We start from the raw sequence: 15,904 nt of genomic DNA, 5'->3' as shown, positions 1-15,904 counted from the left end.
TCACCTAAACATGCTTATGGACAGTTAGAGGAATCAAATACAAAAAATCTGATTTGGTAAACTCCACAAAATAACATATTTTTCAAGTATTAACATTGTCAAAATAATGTGACATCTTTAAACTACCACGCACTTCTGATTAACTATGTTAATATGGCAACTACGCAAACTCCAAATCTACTATTTAAACATATTACAATTCTGATCAGCCGTTTCAACCTTGAAGACAGGCAACCAGATTTTTTTTTTCTGACCATTCACAACTATAACAGAACCATGAACTGTGTGGATCCGATGCAAACTCTGAACATTTTCAAATACTCAGTATAGCAGACAATCATTGTATGTGTCAAATGCTGAAGACTTAACCTATTTCGACCTGTGATGCATACATGCATTGAACCAAATGGGACTGCACGTATTATCTACCAACCAATGATATTGCATACTTAAGTTTCCTCGTTAAGCAATTGAATTCCAAGATGCTTGTAATATTAACAGCAGGAACTCATAAAGAAGAATCGATAGGCACCATCCCCTCCGGTCGCATGTTTAACAATTTAGCTTAATGTACACCACAGATATAACTTTATTAACTGTGTACAGAAAGGTGAGTGATCCACCAATTTTTTTTTTAAATGGTATATCCAATAGTGATTTTCCCTTGGAATTTGACATGCTTCGGTCCACAACCTCACACCCCAAATACACGACAGGCTAAGCCCTCTTAACAGGAATCAAACTCCCTTGGCAAAAATCTAAAACAAGCCCTTAACTGAAAACAAAACCCCCTTTTTTTTCATAAAAACCCCCAATGAAACCCTCGAATCATGCGATAACAACGTTTCTTCCTTGACAGACCCATCATAACCGGATGCAATCAACACCGAGCAATAAAAGTGCAGAGTTCCTACCATTTTCCGGCGAAGGGGTTGCGTCAACCACGAGGGGAGGTCGTCGGCCTGGACAGCACCACCACTGGAGAGGTCGGCTTCTCCCGGCAAAGCTTCGAGCTGCAGGCCGGAGCTCGGAGGGTGAACCGAGGGTTATATATATATATATATATATATATATATATATATATATATATATATATATAGAGAGAGAGAGAGAGAGAAAATGGAATAGCGAGAGAGGGAGAAAGAGGGGTTCGGGGTCCCCTTTTGTAGGTGGGTGGCCTCCCGAAAAGGGAGGAAATCCTACCCTCCCGGCAGCTGCGGTGTGCTCCCCCACCTCCCCATCTCCTGACGTGTTAGGGTTCCACTTGTAATGAAATATGCGGAAAAGAAATGTATGTCCTACAATGGACATTCACACATAGAAATCAAAGAACAAGTCCAAAAGAGGACATACACAAAAGCCAATAATGGCTAGAAAGCATAAAATCTTATAAATGCACAAAAGGGCTTGAAGAAGCCACACATTACAAAGGGGGAGACCCCACTTATTTATAGGCAAGAGAGGAGTGAGGGAGAGTTAGAGAAAAGCAAGAGAGAGGGACCATTGGGAGTCCCAACAAGGAGTCGTTGGGCTCCCAACGGTCACAATTGTGACCGTTGGGGGCCCAACGACTCTTTGTTGGGGCCCCCAATGGCTGTGCATTAAATGCACAAAAAGAAATAAAAAAAAAAGACAAAAAAGAAAAAGGAAAAAATAGAAAAAGAAAAAGGAAAAAAGAAGAAAAGGAAAAAGTCTAAAATGCCCCTATTGGGCGAGATTACAAAACTACCCCTCATCGGGTAGTGAATGAGAACTATATTTATATATATATATATATATATATATATATATATATATATATATATATATATATATATATATATATATATATATATATATATATATAAATATAGGTATTACATATATTTTAACACCCTCCCTCAAGCTTTATGGGGATACAACGGAAAGCTTGTTGAGAAGAAACATGAAACGAGGAGCAGCAAGAGCTTTGGTGAAAAAGTCCGCCAACTGGTACTCGGATGTGACATAGGGCAGTGCTATGGTTCCTTTTAGGTATTCATCTCGAACATAGTGGCAATCCATATCAATGTGTTTAGTACGCTCATGGAAGGTGTGGTTGCTTGCAATATAGATAGCACTCTTGTTATCGCAACACATCTTCGACGGAATTGAGATGACGATGCCCATACCACAGAGGAGACTTCTAAGCCACACAAGCTCCATGGTTGTAGTGGTCATTGCACGATATTCCGCTTCAGTTGAGGACAATGATACTTTATGCTGCTTCTTGCATCTCCAAGAAATCATAGAGTCACCTAGGAAAACACAAAAACCAGTGGTTGAGACTCTATCATTGGGATTTCCTCCCCAATCAACATCTGTATAAGCAATTAAATCAAAGGATGATGAAGAGGAAAGAAAAACTCCCTTAGTTATGGTGTTTTTAATATATCTGACAATTCTTAAGACTGCACTCATGTGCACAGTTGTAGGTGCATGTTGAAACTGACTGACGGAGTGAACTGCATGAGCTATGTCTGGCCGAGTGATGGATAAGTATGTCAGAGACCCAACGAGTTGACGGTAGGGAGTAGGATTCTCAAGAAGTGTCCCATCTTCCAGTCTCAGCTTTGCATTGATAACCTCAGGGGTTTCTGTCTTCTTATCATCCGAAATTCCAGACTTGGCACAAATGTCAGCAGCAAGTTTCATCTGAGAGAGGATGTACCCTCGAGGTGAATATGCAACTTCAATACCTAGAAAATATCTTAAGAAACCAAGGTCAGACATGTCAAAATTTTCTTTTAAAATTTTCTTAATATCATGGATTCCTTGCTCATCACTTCCAGTGATGATCATATCATCAACATATAGTAGTAGAATAACTACAGAGGACCCTGCACTTTTCACAAATAACGCAGTGTCAGTATAACATGAACGAAAATTTAAGCCAGTCATTACAGTACTAAATTTGTCATGCCAAGCTTTTGGAGCTTCTTTTAACCCATATAGTGCCTTTTTTAGTTTAAGAATTTTGTTTTCACCAATAGATACTCCTGGTGGAGGATCCATATAGACCTCTTCACTTAGTTCGCCATTAAGAAATGCGTTCTTAACATCCAATTGATAGATAGGCCATTTTTTAACGGATGCAACCGCAATAAGAGTCCTAACACTAGTCATTCTAGCTACGGGAGCAAAGGTTTCTTCATAGTCTATTCCGTACTCTTGAGCATATCCTTTGGCTACCAACCTAGCTTTACAACGTTCTAATGACCCATCATTTTTAGTTTTAATTTTGAAGACCCATCTACATCCAATAGACTTCTTTCCAGTGGGTAATGAGGTTATTTCCCAAGTTTTAGCCTTTTCAAGGGCACTAAGTTCAAGTTTCATGGCTTCAACCCATTGAGGAATGTTTTTGGCTTCATTATAGTGTGACGGTTCATGATAAGAGTGTAATGCAATTAGGCATGCCCTATATTTAGGTGTTAGGGACTCATAGGAAACAAACCTATTAGGAGGATTGGAGATCCGGCTAGATCTCCTTAAAGAGGTTTCTTCTATGTTGGAATTTTGAGAATATTTTTCTAAAGCGCTAATGGGAGTTTCTTGACCACGCCTAGCATAGGTTTGAATGGACCTATTTTCAACATCATTACTTGCATTTTCAACATTACTAAGAGGAGTATCCTCTAAATCATTAGGAACATCCTCTTCGTGAGGAGTCATATCTTCTTGAGAGAGAAGATCAAATAAGAAAGCATATTCGCTTTCATCAATATCTTTATTTTTCTCAAAACCGTTCTCATTTTCTAAAAATGTAACATCTTTGGATAGATATAGTTTGTTGCTTTTGGGATCGAAGCACCTAAAACCCTTTTGATTTTCTCCGTATCCTAAGAACACACATTCGATAGCCTTGGGAGATAACTTATCTCTTTTATGTGTAAGGACAAAGCACTTACACCCAAAAATTCTTAATCTATTAAAATCGGGTGTTCTTTCAAAAAGTTTTTCATATGGAGATATATTTTGTAGGGATGAGGATATCATTCTATTTATCAAATAAGTGGAGGTTAAGGCGGCTTCGGCCCAATAGCATTTTGGAATTTCTTTGGAAATAAGAAGAGTCCTAGTGGTTTCCAAGATGTGTCTATGCTTTCTTTCGGCTAGACCGTTTTGTTGGGGAGTCCTAGGACATGACCTTTGATGACAAATTCCATTGGTTTCCAAATATTCTTGAAATTCATTTGATAGATATTCTCCACCGGAGTCGGATCGAAGAATGGAGATATTAGTTGAAAATTGATTTTTGACAATCATATGAAATTTTTTAAAGAAGTTAAAAACTTCGGATTTTAGATTGAGAAAATAGATCCACACATATCGAGTGAAATCATCAATGAAAGTAACATAATATGAGTATCCTCCTTTTGATATGACCGGAGAAGGATCCCAAACATCCGAATGAACTAATTCAAAGGATCCCAAACAACTACGCCTTCATCCCAAAACAATTGGGGTCAGCGATATGAACCAAAAAAGAAATTCATTTTGGGTCTTCCACATGAATCCTTTTCCTCCAATCATTTCTATCCAACGCCATGTCCTCGGTGAGGTTCAAAGCATTCATATCCTTTCCTATCATCTCCATCCAAGTCTTCCAAGGCCTACCCCGACCTCTTTTAACTAATATATTTTCCCATTTCTCCAACCTTCTAACTGGAGCATCATTAGGCCTTCGCCGAATATGTCCAAACCACCGTAAACGATTCTCTCGCATCTTATTTTCAATGGGTGCAACACCTACCTTCTTACGTATCTCTTCGTTCCGAATCTTATCTTTTATTGTATTTCCACACATCCATCTAAGCATCCGCATCTCAGCTACACTCATTTTTTGAATATGATGTCTCTTGGCAGCCCAACATTCCGTACCATATAGTAAAGCGGGTCTAATAGTCGTCCTATAAAACTTTCCCTTCAACCGCAATGGCATTCTACGATCGCACAGCACTCCAGTAGCACTTTTCCATTTCATCCACCCAACCTTTATCCTATGATTTACATCTCCATCAATTTCTCCATACTTTTGAATGATGGATCCCAAATATTTGAAATAATCATTCACCGGTATATCTTGCTCACCAAGCTTCACTACACTCCCATCACTACTTCGTTGCTTACTAAACCGACATTCCATATATTCAGTCTTACTCTTACTCAACTTAAAACCTCTAGCTTCCAATGTCTGTCTCCATAATTCTAACTTAGCATTAACCCCAGCTCTAGACTCATCAATCAAAACAATATCATCAGCAAACAACATACACCACGGTACATTTTCTTGAATTGATCTCGTAAGCTCATCCATCACTATCGCAAATAGGAAAGGGCTTAAAGCAGATCCTTGATGTAACCCAACCGTTATCGGGAAATTGGTTGTCACCCCTCCACAAGTGCGGACATTGGTTACTACTCCTTCATACATATCTTTAATTATACTAATGTACTTGAGAGAAACACCTTTCTTCATCATTGTTCACCAGAGAACGTCCCTAGGTACTCTATCGTATGCCTTCTCTAAATCAATAAAAACCATATGCAAATCTTTGTTCCTCTCTCTATATCTTTCAATAAGTTGTCTAAGAAGATGTATAGCTTCCATAGTTGATCTTCCAGGCATAAAACCAAATTGATTCTCCGATATCATGACAACCTTCCTCAACCTAGACTCAATCACCCTCTCCCAAAGTTTCATAGTATGACTCATGAGTTTTATACCACGATAGTTTGTGCAATCTTGTATATCACCCTTATTCTTATATAAAGGCACCAAAGTACTCTTCCTCCACTCATTAGGCATCTTATTTGTTCGCCAAATCAAGTTAAAAAGATTTGTCAACCATTCTAAACCTTTCTCTCCCAAGCATTTCCAAGCCTCGATAGGTATACCATCTGGGCCAACTGCCCTTCTTGATTTCATTTTCTTCAAAGCCTCTGCAATTTCTTTCTTTTGAATCTTGCGCATGAAGTCACGATTTATCTCATGAAAAGGAATGGAGAAGTCTCCAAGATCTTGAGCATGACTATCATTAAATAGCTTATCAAAATAATCTTTCCATCTCTCCTTAATCTCCTCATCTTTGACTAAAACCCTTTGCGTTTCATCTTTGATACATCTAACCATACCCAAATCCTTCGATTTCCTATCTCTCATCTTTGCAAGCCTATAAATATCTTTCTCGCCTTCTTTGGTATCCAACTTGTCATAAACCTCCTTATATACCTTAGCCCTCGCGTTTCGAACAACTTTTTTAGCTTCCTTCTTTGCTATCATATACTTCTCCAAATTCTCATTATCACGACTCTTACTTAGATTTCTATAACACTCTCTTTTAACCTTAATAGCTAATTTGACATCCTCGTTCCACCATGATGTATCCTTACCTAGTGGTGCACCGCCTTTAGACTCACCCAATACCTCCTTAGCTACTTTTCTCATACCACCCGCTATCTTATTCCACATTGATTCTGAATCCTCCTCGAGACACCAATCAACTTCCTTAACTACCTGCTCTACAAACATTCCTTGTTTAGCTCCTTTCAGTGCCCACCACTTAATTCTAGGATCTATCCTATGTCTATCCCTTTTGCGGCATTGTCTAATTCTAAGATCTAAAATTAAGACTCTATGTTGTGTAGCTACACTTTCTCCTGGTATAACCTTATAATCGATGCAACAACCCCTATCTCTCTTTCTAAGTAGGAAAAAATCTATCTGACTCGTATTAACCCCACTTTTAAATGTTACTAGGTGAGACTCCCTCTTCCTAAACCAAGTGTTTGCTAAGATCATATCATAGGACAAACAAAAATCTAAAATCCTTTCTCCATTTTCATTTCTTTCTCCTATACCATAGCCTCCATGGATATTCTCAAATCCATGGAGGCTATGGTCACCGCTGATGAAAAGCTTTTCTCCATAAGATGTCTCTTGTACTACTCCATCTAAATCTTCCCAAAATTGATGCTTAATGGAATCATCTAAACCTACTTGAGGTGCATAAACACTAATAATATTAATAATATCCGTACCTAATACTAATTTAATAAGTAAAATTCTATCACCCTTCCTACGGACCTCAACTACATTATCTATAAACTGACGACTCATAACAATCCCTACTCCATTCCTATTCCTATTTATTCCTGTATACCAAATCTTATATCCCCAAGGTTCTATCACTTTAGCTTTCTCACCTACCCATTTGGTCTCTTGAAGACATAAAATATCAATCTTTCTCCTACACATAACATCTACTAACTCTACCAACTTACCAGTTAAAGACCCTATGTTCCAAGTGGCTAACCTAATTTTATGGTCTTGGACTAACTTCTTTACCCCCACCCGTCCAACAAAGTGAGGGAACCCTTGCCTATTTGACACCACACCCGGGCGCCGGTGTGACGCGTCGCTTCTGGGCGACGACCTAGCAACCCTTGCACATTTATCACTGCCTCCGGGCCTAGAGAGTACAGCGCGTCGCTCAGTAGGGAACGCCCCAACGAAATTCTCATATTGGTTCATTTTCATAGGATATGACAAAGTTTTTATGCTGGCTGTCACAGGCCTACCGCAACCCTCCTCCTTTATCCGGGCTTGGGACCGGCAGTGTATAACTACACAGGCGGAGTTGTTGTTGTTGTTGTTTTGTATATGAAATTTTTTAAAGAAGTTAAAAACTTCGGATTTTAGATTGAGAAAATAGATCCACACATATCGAGTGAAATCATCAATGAAAGTAACATAATATGAGTATCCTCCTTTTGATATGACCGGAGAAGGATCCCAAACATCCGAATGAACTAATTCAAAGGGTCTTTTTGACACAAATGTTCTCTTTGGAAATGGGGTGGATTTCATTTTTCCAAAAATACAACTCTTGCAAACAAAATGTTTCTCATTACAAAATTTCTTTCCAAAGGGAAAGGAGTACATTTTTTAGAAGCTTGGATGTCCAAGTCTTTGATGCCAAGTTTCTATATTTTTATCTTGGACATGATTACAAAATGAGTTAGTAGGAAGTTTCAAGTGGGTCATGTAGTAGAGATCTCCCCTCCTATGGCCTTGCCCAATCCGCTTCCCGGACTGGAGATCCTGTATAGAACAATCCTTGGTTGAGAAGGAGATTTCACATCCATGATCACATATTTGGGAGACCGATAAAAGATTTAAATTAAGTTGAGGTACTACTCTTACATTTGGCAAAAAAAAATCTTTTGAAAAATCTAAGGTTCCAAAACTTTTAACTTGTAAAGAGGTACCATCGGCGGTGGAAACAAAGGAATTTTTGGAGTTGCTACATACATTGGATAGTCCATTTTCAATAGGAGTCATATGAAAAGATGCTCCAGAGTCAAGGATCCAAGAAGGCGTACCTGGAGGAGAAGAAGAGGCAATGGCGGCTCCCGAAGTTGATGGCGACTTGAGTAGAATTTGTAGTGCTTCGGATAGTTGAGCAAGGGAGAAGGACTCTTTCTCTTTCATTGTCTCCTCCTTCTTTTGTGGGATTTCTTCAATAATAGCAACTTTACCTTTTGGAGGTTCATTTATCTTTGGACAATTAGGTCTTATATGACCCGGTTCTTGACAATGATGGCAAATGGCTTTCCTATAATTGCCATTATAGTTATTTTGCCTCCCAAAGTGTGGAGGCTTATATGCTTTCATATGATTGCCGGGTTTAGCATGGCAAGAACTTCATCTCCTCCTTTAATCATGCCAAGACGTGTTTCTTCTTGGCATATTTCGGCTATAGCATCTTCCAATGGAAGTGGTTTGGATCTATGAAGGAGGGAGGACCTAACTTGTTCATATTCGGGCCTAAGCCCATGTAAAAATTGGAAAAAGTGTTCTTTCTCCATTTGTTCTCTCCTCATTTCAACATCTTCACTTGATACCCATTTGGGTTCAAGAAGGGATAGCTCATCCCACAACGGGCCAAGAGTGCTATAGTAATCTCTTACACTCATTTCACCTTGCTTAATGGTACGAATTTTTTCTTGGATGAAGAATTGACGAGCAAGGTCTTTTTGGGTATACATACCTTTCATAAAGAACCATGCTTCATTTGCTAGGCGGAATTTAGCAATGTTGGCGCAAATCTTTAACTCCACGTTGTTCATGAACCATGCAAGAATTTTTGCATGCTTACTTTCCCAATCTTCTACCTTGGATTGGTGATCTTCAATAGCTTTCATGCAAGCATTTCCTTCTAGAGCTTTTTCTTGATCACCATCAATTTTCGTAAGTTGAAGTTGAGGTTCCCTAATGGTGCCCATAACGTATCCCCAAAGCTTTTTACCCTTGAGGTTGTTCTCCATGGTGGCGGCCCACATCATGTAGTTAGTACCATTGAGCTTGAAGGAGAGATCAATCTTTTGTTCTCCTTCCATTATATAATCAAGAATGGAGGACATACAAAGAGAGATAAAACAAGACAACTAGCAATATGAATCAAGAGCACAACCAAGGCTCTGATACCATGTAATGAAATATGCGGAAAAGAAATGTATGTCCTACAATGGACATTCACACATAGAAATCAAAGAACAAGTCCAAAAGAGGACATACACAAAAGCCAATAATGGCTAGAAAGCATAAAATCTTATAAATGCACAAAAGGGCTTGAAGAAGCCACACATTACAAAGGGGGAGACCCCACTTATTTATAGGCAAGAGAGAAGTGAGGGAGAGTTAGAGAAAAGCAAGAGAGAGGGACCATTGGGAGTCCCAACAAGGAGTCGTTGGGCTCCCAACGGTCACAATTGTGACCGTTGGGGGCCCAACGACTCTTTGTTGGGGCCCCCAATGGCTGTGCATTAAATGCACAAAAAGAAATAAAAAAAAGACAAAAAAGAAAAAGGAAAAAATAGAAAAAGAAAAAGGAAAAAGTCTAAAATGCCCCTATTGGGCGAGATTACAAAACTACCCCTCATCGGGTAGTGAATGATAACTATTTATATATATATATATATATATATAAATATAGGTATTACATATATTTTAACACCACTGAACCCTAACTCTCGATATGTCGGGGGAGGGGTTTTCCCCCCTCTTGTTACGTTTATCGGGCAACCCATATCGGGTTGCCCCCCCTTTTTATCCCTCCTTGTATTAAAATTTTACAAGGAGTGGGTCGGGTCCGGGTCCGACCCCCGACCCGCGATGTTGGACCCAATTTCGATATGGATCTGGGTTGCGTGAATAGCAGTGGATCCAGGGGTTGGATCCACTTGGGTCCGACAGTGGATTTCAAAAATCTACTATTATTAGATATTTATTTATATAGTATTACTAAAATACTCTAATATGCACATTTTTCTTTTGGATCCGATAACGGATCCCAGGCCCAATTCTCGTTAATTAAATAAATATGTGTATATATATAAATATAATTTCTTTAAGCTGCATAAATTTTGCGGTTATTACAATTATCCCATCCCTAAAAACTTTTATCTATTGAAAAAGGACAGACAATGTCCCTTCTCCCAATGCTTTGGACAAAGTTTGAACCAATGCCACAAATATCGGTATGCACAATTTCTTGGCAAGGGAAATATGACCATAAATATTTTTTTTTGGGAAATTATCAGTATATGAAAATGTAGTAATATATAAGAGTATGAAAAGAGAAAAAACTCAATACTCTTAATATCATGAAGACCTTGAGATATTTTAGAAATAGGTGGTATTTGAAAATATCATGAACTTTTTTATTGTATTGGTTATAGAAAATATCGCAATACAATCATCATGTTTTCAAAGTATTGCCAATATAAGGAGACCATAGTTCGAAGCCAAAACCATTCTTCTTTTTTTTCTTCAATGCGTTGAAAAGTTCCAAATCCCTCATCAAAATTAATAAAAACATTCTTGCAGTTAAAAGAACACTAAGCCCGAGGACACCAGATTGATTTTTTTAAGGTCTCCTTAGTAGAACAGTGATGACAGTTTAGTAATGTACTGTTTACTGCTTTTGTTATGATGATGGATCAGCACAACGCTACAGATGCTAACAACATCCGGCCAGTGGCGTAGCAAGGATTCATGTGACGGGGGGGGGCAAACAGGGGTGTAGAAAAAAAAAATGAAAATTATTAACATCCATTACTTCATCAGGATATACTTTGGTATGTAATTTAGTTCTTTTATACAATACTTATTTGATTGATATTTAGGTCGATTTATGTAATTGCTTTACTTATTTGATTGATAATTTGATATTTAGGTTGATATACTGCATGCATGATGAATCATATTATGAGTTTATGACAATGTTTACTGTTAAATGTTAAACTGTTAAAACTTCAAAATTATATATATATATATATTTTACATTTTTGCCCCTGCCGCACCCCCGCACCCGGGGTTTTTGGAAGTGCCGCATCCCCGCACCCGCACCCATGTGACATAGTATATAATCCAAAAGGATGAGTTAAAATTTTAAAACATGAACTAGAGAAGAGATGGACCAATGAAAGTTTGGAAAAAAACAATGTAAAGGAGTGTGGACTGGCTCTGTCTTCTAGTCTTGGAAATAAATGAAATTGCAAGGTCAACCACATATAGTGGCACTAGATTTGTAGATGATATTATAATCTCTGTTAGGACACAATACATCCCAAATATGTGACACTCGATATTATATGCCAAATGAAATTCACCCAAGTTAATCTAAGTCTTCTAGTGTTGAAACTGTCAAGTATTTGGATACATGCACGTGCATGAATATGAAAATGATTGTATTCCCAAATGTTAAGTGTTCAGTTATCTATTCTCTTTCCTGGAGCTCTGGTAGAAGATTCTATTACTTGCACAAAGTTCAAGTTACAGATCCATTCCTTGCTTGAGCAGCCCTTTCTATGGCATGAAATTGTTTGAATGGTTATACTGATTATTAGATCATGTTTAGGTAGCTGATGTCTTGTTGTCAATAGTTCGTTCAGGAACCTTTTCATAAGAATTAAGGTTCCCACAAACTTCTTTTATTCTACAGTAACAAAACTGCTTCAACATTTGCAATCTTCTGTAAATTTTGCATCTACAGAAAGCTATCAAAGGCAAGAACTGCATTGATGCTTGACAGAACCAGAAGTTCACACAACATAAAATTCACAGAAATGCCAGAAGCCTCACCGGTTTCAGAATCACATGCTTTGAATCCAAAGTTGCTGAATAGAATCTGGGCCTACAAGAAATATACGTCTTGATGTCTGCCATCTAAATACCACAACTCCTTTATATGCAGTTCTTGGTATTCCATCCTGAAAGTAATAAAAAAACTAGTCCATAAGAGCTGCCTTTATACTTCTCTGTAAGAGAGAGAGAGAGAGAGCTTTTCTGTTTTTTTAATAAGGACTTGCCAGAGAATCTAAATGCCAAACAACCAATCATACTACTGGAATTTTAGACAGCACACCCAACCAAGTTTATTTTTCAGTATGTTCCAAATGTCTGTGATCACAAGTAGAGGTGAAAACATGTTGCATTGGAGCCAGATCATGATTGATGCGAGTCTGGATCCAACTTTACGCAGTAGGTATGGATATCGACATGGTTTAGACCAAAGTACTAGGATTGAATGCAGATCCAAAATTAATTTGATGGTATTGTATCTGGTTAAAAATGGTCAAGAATGAGGGTTTGGCATGTACAATGCAGAAACAGATATGATTTGATCCAGACCTGATCACAGATCCAATAGAAAACGTCAATTTGAATCCAATCCACACAAAAGGATCCTACATTTAGACCTTTGTCCAAGAAAAAGTGACATATTTGGATTGCAAGTCCAACCAAACCCAGTCCATTTGCATCCCTAGTCACAAGAGTGGTGACCTGAGATGTCACCCAAAAGGGCAGTTTGATATTGCAAACCTCAACAAAGCAACCAAATGAATACATGGTAGCTAAACTATGCATAGCAGGAGCACGCACATGAGTAGCACTGACCACAGGAAAAAAAAACAACTTCAAGATTAGAATATGCCCAAAAATGTTCTGAAATCAAAGTTCATGAAATGAGAACGACGTCTAAAAACAAAATTAATGTGGTATGCACATTGCCGTCTATGACACTACACACACTATTTATCTGAATAGTAGTTTGATGTTTCTCTGTGAAGCCTCATTTACAACAAGGGGCTGTCCCACCAAAGTGTCCAATTGTCAGTCAGGACTGATCATGGGAACTTTTGTACTATCAAATATCTCAAGGACTACATAGCATAGAATACTACTATTTTAAAGCAAACTTACAAATCACCAGTTTGAGATTTTATAATGATTATAGGTTGTATCTCATTTTAAAATAAACTCTATTATCTACACTTATAAAAGCTAAAAGAGTGCCAAAGAAGAAATGGTTCAAAATGAAAAGTAAGCATAATTACCTTCCATTCTTCAAAAATTCCAAATTGGCGTGCAATTTGTTCAAATTCCCTTTGGTCGTTATATTGTATCCGGACATCACCATCAATGTTGTATGCCTTCAAGACAACATCAGTTCCATGGACGGGTGTGGCTTTTGATACGATTGAAGCAAAATGCTTCAGAAAATTATCCTGCAGTTATTAACTCAGTAGTCTATCAAATGGTTAAAAGAAAGAGATAGTGCTTTATAATGTCGAAGGAAGAACCTTACCTCCAATAGGTAACTTAAATCCATAGATTTCCAATCAACCTTCACCAACATAAAAAACAGATGTAAGACCTCATATACTAGAAAGAAGAACAAAAGTCTAAATGAAATATCCATTACATACATGAACATCATTCAACTTGATTGTTTCTAAGTATTGCTTAAAGAACTGTCCCATGCTGGAACCCTGTTAAGGAATGAAACAAAACCAATAAGTACTGAGGAAATAGGTGGTACAGATGTAAATCATACACTCCAAAAATATGAACATGATGTAAAAACCAACAGAAGCAGGTCTTGCCAATCACTGATACTTGTAGCACCCTAAAAATGATCTAAGTCCATAAATCACCAAAACAAGTGTCAAAGGGTTCACATTGATTTTTGAAAATATAAAAAGGCTCTCAATAAAAAGAAATGATGAAATACAACAAATAACTGGAATGAGAAATAGTTGCTTAGATTGAACATGATGAATTCTGGAATGGGAAATATGATTGCTTAGATTGGACACAACGAACTCTAGTGGTAATTATTGGTTAGTATTAAATATGACCAAATTGATGGAAAGGAAGTTTAGTGTTTATCATCCAAACTGATGTTTTGACAATATTTAGTAGATTCTAGAACAGTTACACATACATGCTGTCCAAAATTATAAGTTCTGCAAATTTCTGGACGAATAAATTGCCGATTCTTGTGATTCTCTTTCAATCTCAACCAATCATCCCAATAAGTATGCCACTGTTAAGGATTGTGGAATGCCAAAAGGAAAAAACGACAGTAACAGAATCTGAAAATGAAGAAGCTTCATCTAATAAAAGAAATCGGAACAGAAAGGATATGCTTTTGGCCATTTTGGGGACAACTCATCCCATACAGACTTTGACAGCATCCATCCAAGTCCAGGGAAGAAATCTGAACGGTAAAGAGCTTCTGCAGCAGCCAGCAAGTAACAACAGAAATTCAGACAAAAGACACCCAATTGTAACAAGCCCATTTAATGGAATTGAAAAAGTAATGTATGAAAACCTCACCGGGATCTTTTACAAACTGCTTTTGTCCATTGTCATTCCAAGAAGAAACAGCCATGATCGTTCTTTTATGATAACATGCCAACAAATAAAAGAAACATTTAAAATAGGTCTAAGCTTACTCTTAAATTTCAAAAAAGATGAGTGCATGATCAAACTGGGTCCCAGCTGACACACTTGTCATTGTCCAGGAGTTTTGCTGCCGCCTCAAAATAGTCGAAGAAATCTGGGGCAATCTCCATGTCATCTGCCTTTCACGAATACATTACTAACTTCAGCAAATTAGACCCCATAAAATAATAAAACGATAGAAACGGAACATCAAAGCACATTGAATTGGAAATTTTAAAAAATCTCCTAATAGAATCACATAGAAGGCATTACAGCTACCTTCTAAGATAATTACATGCGAGAAATTATACTTTCCAAATAGTTGATCCAAGGCCCACTTGTAGTGACCTGAAGAAGAAAAGCTTATCAACATGGAAAATAAGTTAAATACCTAAATTTATTTTTCTTATAAAGATAAACCATACTTGCAATTTTATAGTATGCAATAATCTCGCCAGGCCTTTCTGTTTTCACTGGTTCAAGTAGCAGATGCTGCAGCAAAACAGAAACAATTGACATTCAGGAAACACAACATTTTCAAAGCATTAAAAATATTTTAACCCACCATGCAGTGTCAAACAAAACATGCAAGAGGCAAAAGAGAGAGAAGATTCACACTATACATATCGGTATAGATGGATTTATTCATCATTGATTTACCATGGAACATATTTTGGAATAACAAAATTAAATCTTAAAATATATTTAAGGACAAAAATAGATGGTTCAGATTGCACTAAAATGTAACTATTAAAATATGACTTCCAATATCTAAATTTCTGGATGTGAAACATGATTTCTACTAAATAAACCATAATCAATCCGTTAATACAAACTGATCATGATAGACATATCACATAGGCTTATTCAAGCAACAGAAAAAAAAATTAAGTTGAGCATCATAATTGATGCATGTTTATCCACCAATTACATTTGCTAATTAGCGTTTCTTGCAACAGTATAGACAAAAAAAAATTCAACGCCAAATGTCATCACTATTAATATTAAAAAAATGTGCATTAATTGCAGATAGATGAATTTTACATCAAGGGGTTTCATGCCAAGAGTCTTCATGTGTATGTAACT

The 15,904-nt window shown here is 37.3% G+C and overlaps 1 protein-coding gene across 4 annotated transcripts in view; it reads right to left on the bottom strand.

Annotated features, from left to right (window-relative positions):
- The window catches only part of LOC149817985 (alpha-1,3-mannosyl-glycoprotein 2-beta-N-acetylglucosaminyltransferase-like), a 57,666-nt gene that overhangs the window by 7,224 nt on the left and 34,538 nt on the right, over window positions 1-15,904 (bottom strand). For 2 of the 4 annotated variants that reach the window (XM_089986468.1, XM_089986467.1), the window contains exons 9-18: window positions 15,244-15,310; window positions 15,098-15,166; window positions 14,885-14,954; window positions 14,711-14,772; window positions 14,520-14,609; window positions 14,316-14,410; window positions 13,798-13,860; window positions 13,677-13,715; window positions 13,426-13,596; window positions 12,170-12,297 (exon numbers count right to left, since the gene is read on the bottom strand). In XM_089986468.1, the coding sequence (XP_089842594.1) occupies window positions 12,181-12,297; window positions 13,426-13,596; window positions 13,677-13,715; window positions 13,798-13,860; window positions 14,316-14,410; window positions 14,520-14,609; window positions 14,711-14,772; window positions 14,885-14,954; window positions 15,098-15,166; window positions 15,244-15,310 (843 nt within the window). In that variant the 3' untranslated portion in view covers window positions 12,170-12,180. Of the gene's footprint in view, window positions 1-11,957; window positions 12,298-13,425; window positions 13,597-13,676; window positions 13,716-13,797; window positions 13,861-14,315; window positions 14,411-14,519; window positions 14,610-14,710; window positions 14,773-14,884; window positions 14,955-15,097; window positions 15,167-15,243; window positions 15,311-15,904 lie in introns of those variants that run through there. The other 2 variants (XM_089986469.1, XM_089986466.1) reach the window with 1 other exon arrangement.

The sequence above is a fragment of the Nuphar pumila genome, chromosome 13, assembly GCF_984573655.1.
Source record: "Nuphar pumila chromosome 13, dmNupPumi1.hap1.1, whole genome shotgun sequence".
NCBI lineage: Eukaryota > Viridiplantae > Streptophyta > Magnoliopsida > Nymphaeales > Nymphaeaceae > Nuphar > Nuphar pumila.
The sequence above is the reverse complement of the archived record's forward strand: the minus strand, read 5'-3'. Positions and strand labels throughout refer to the sequence as shown.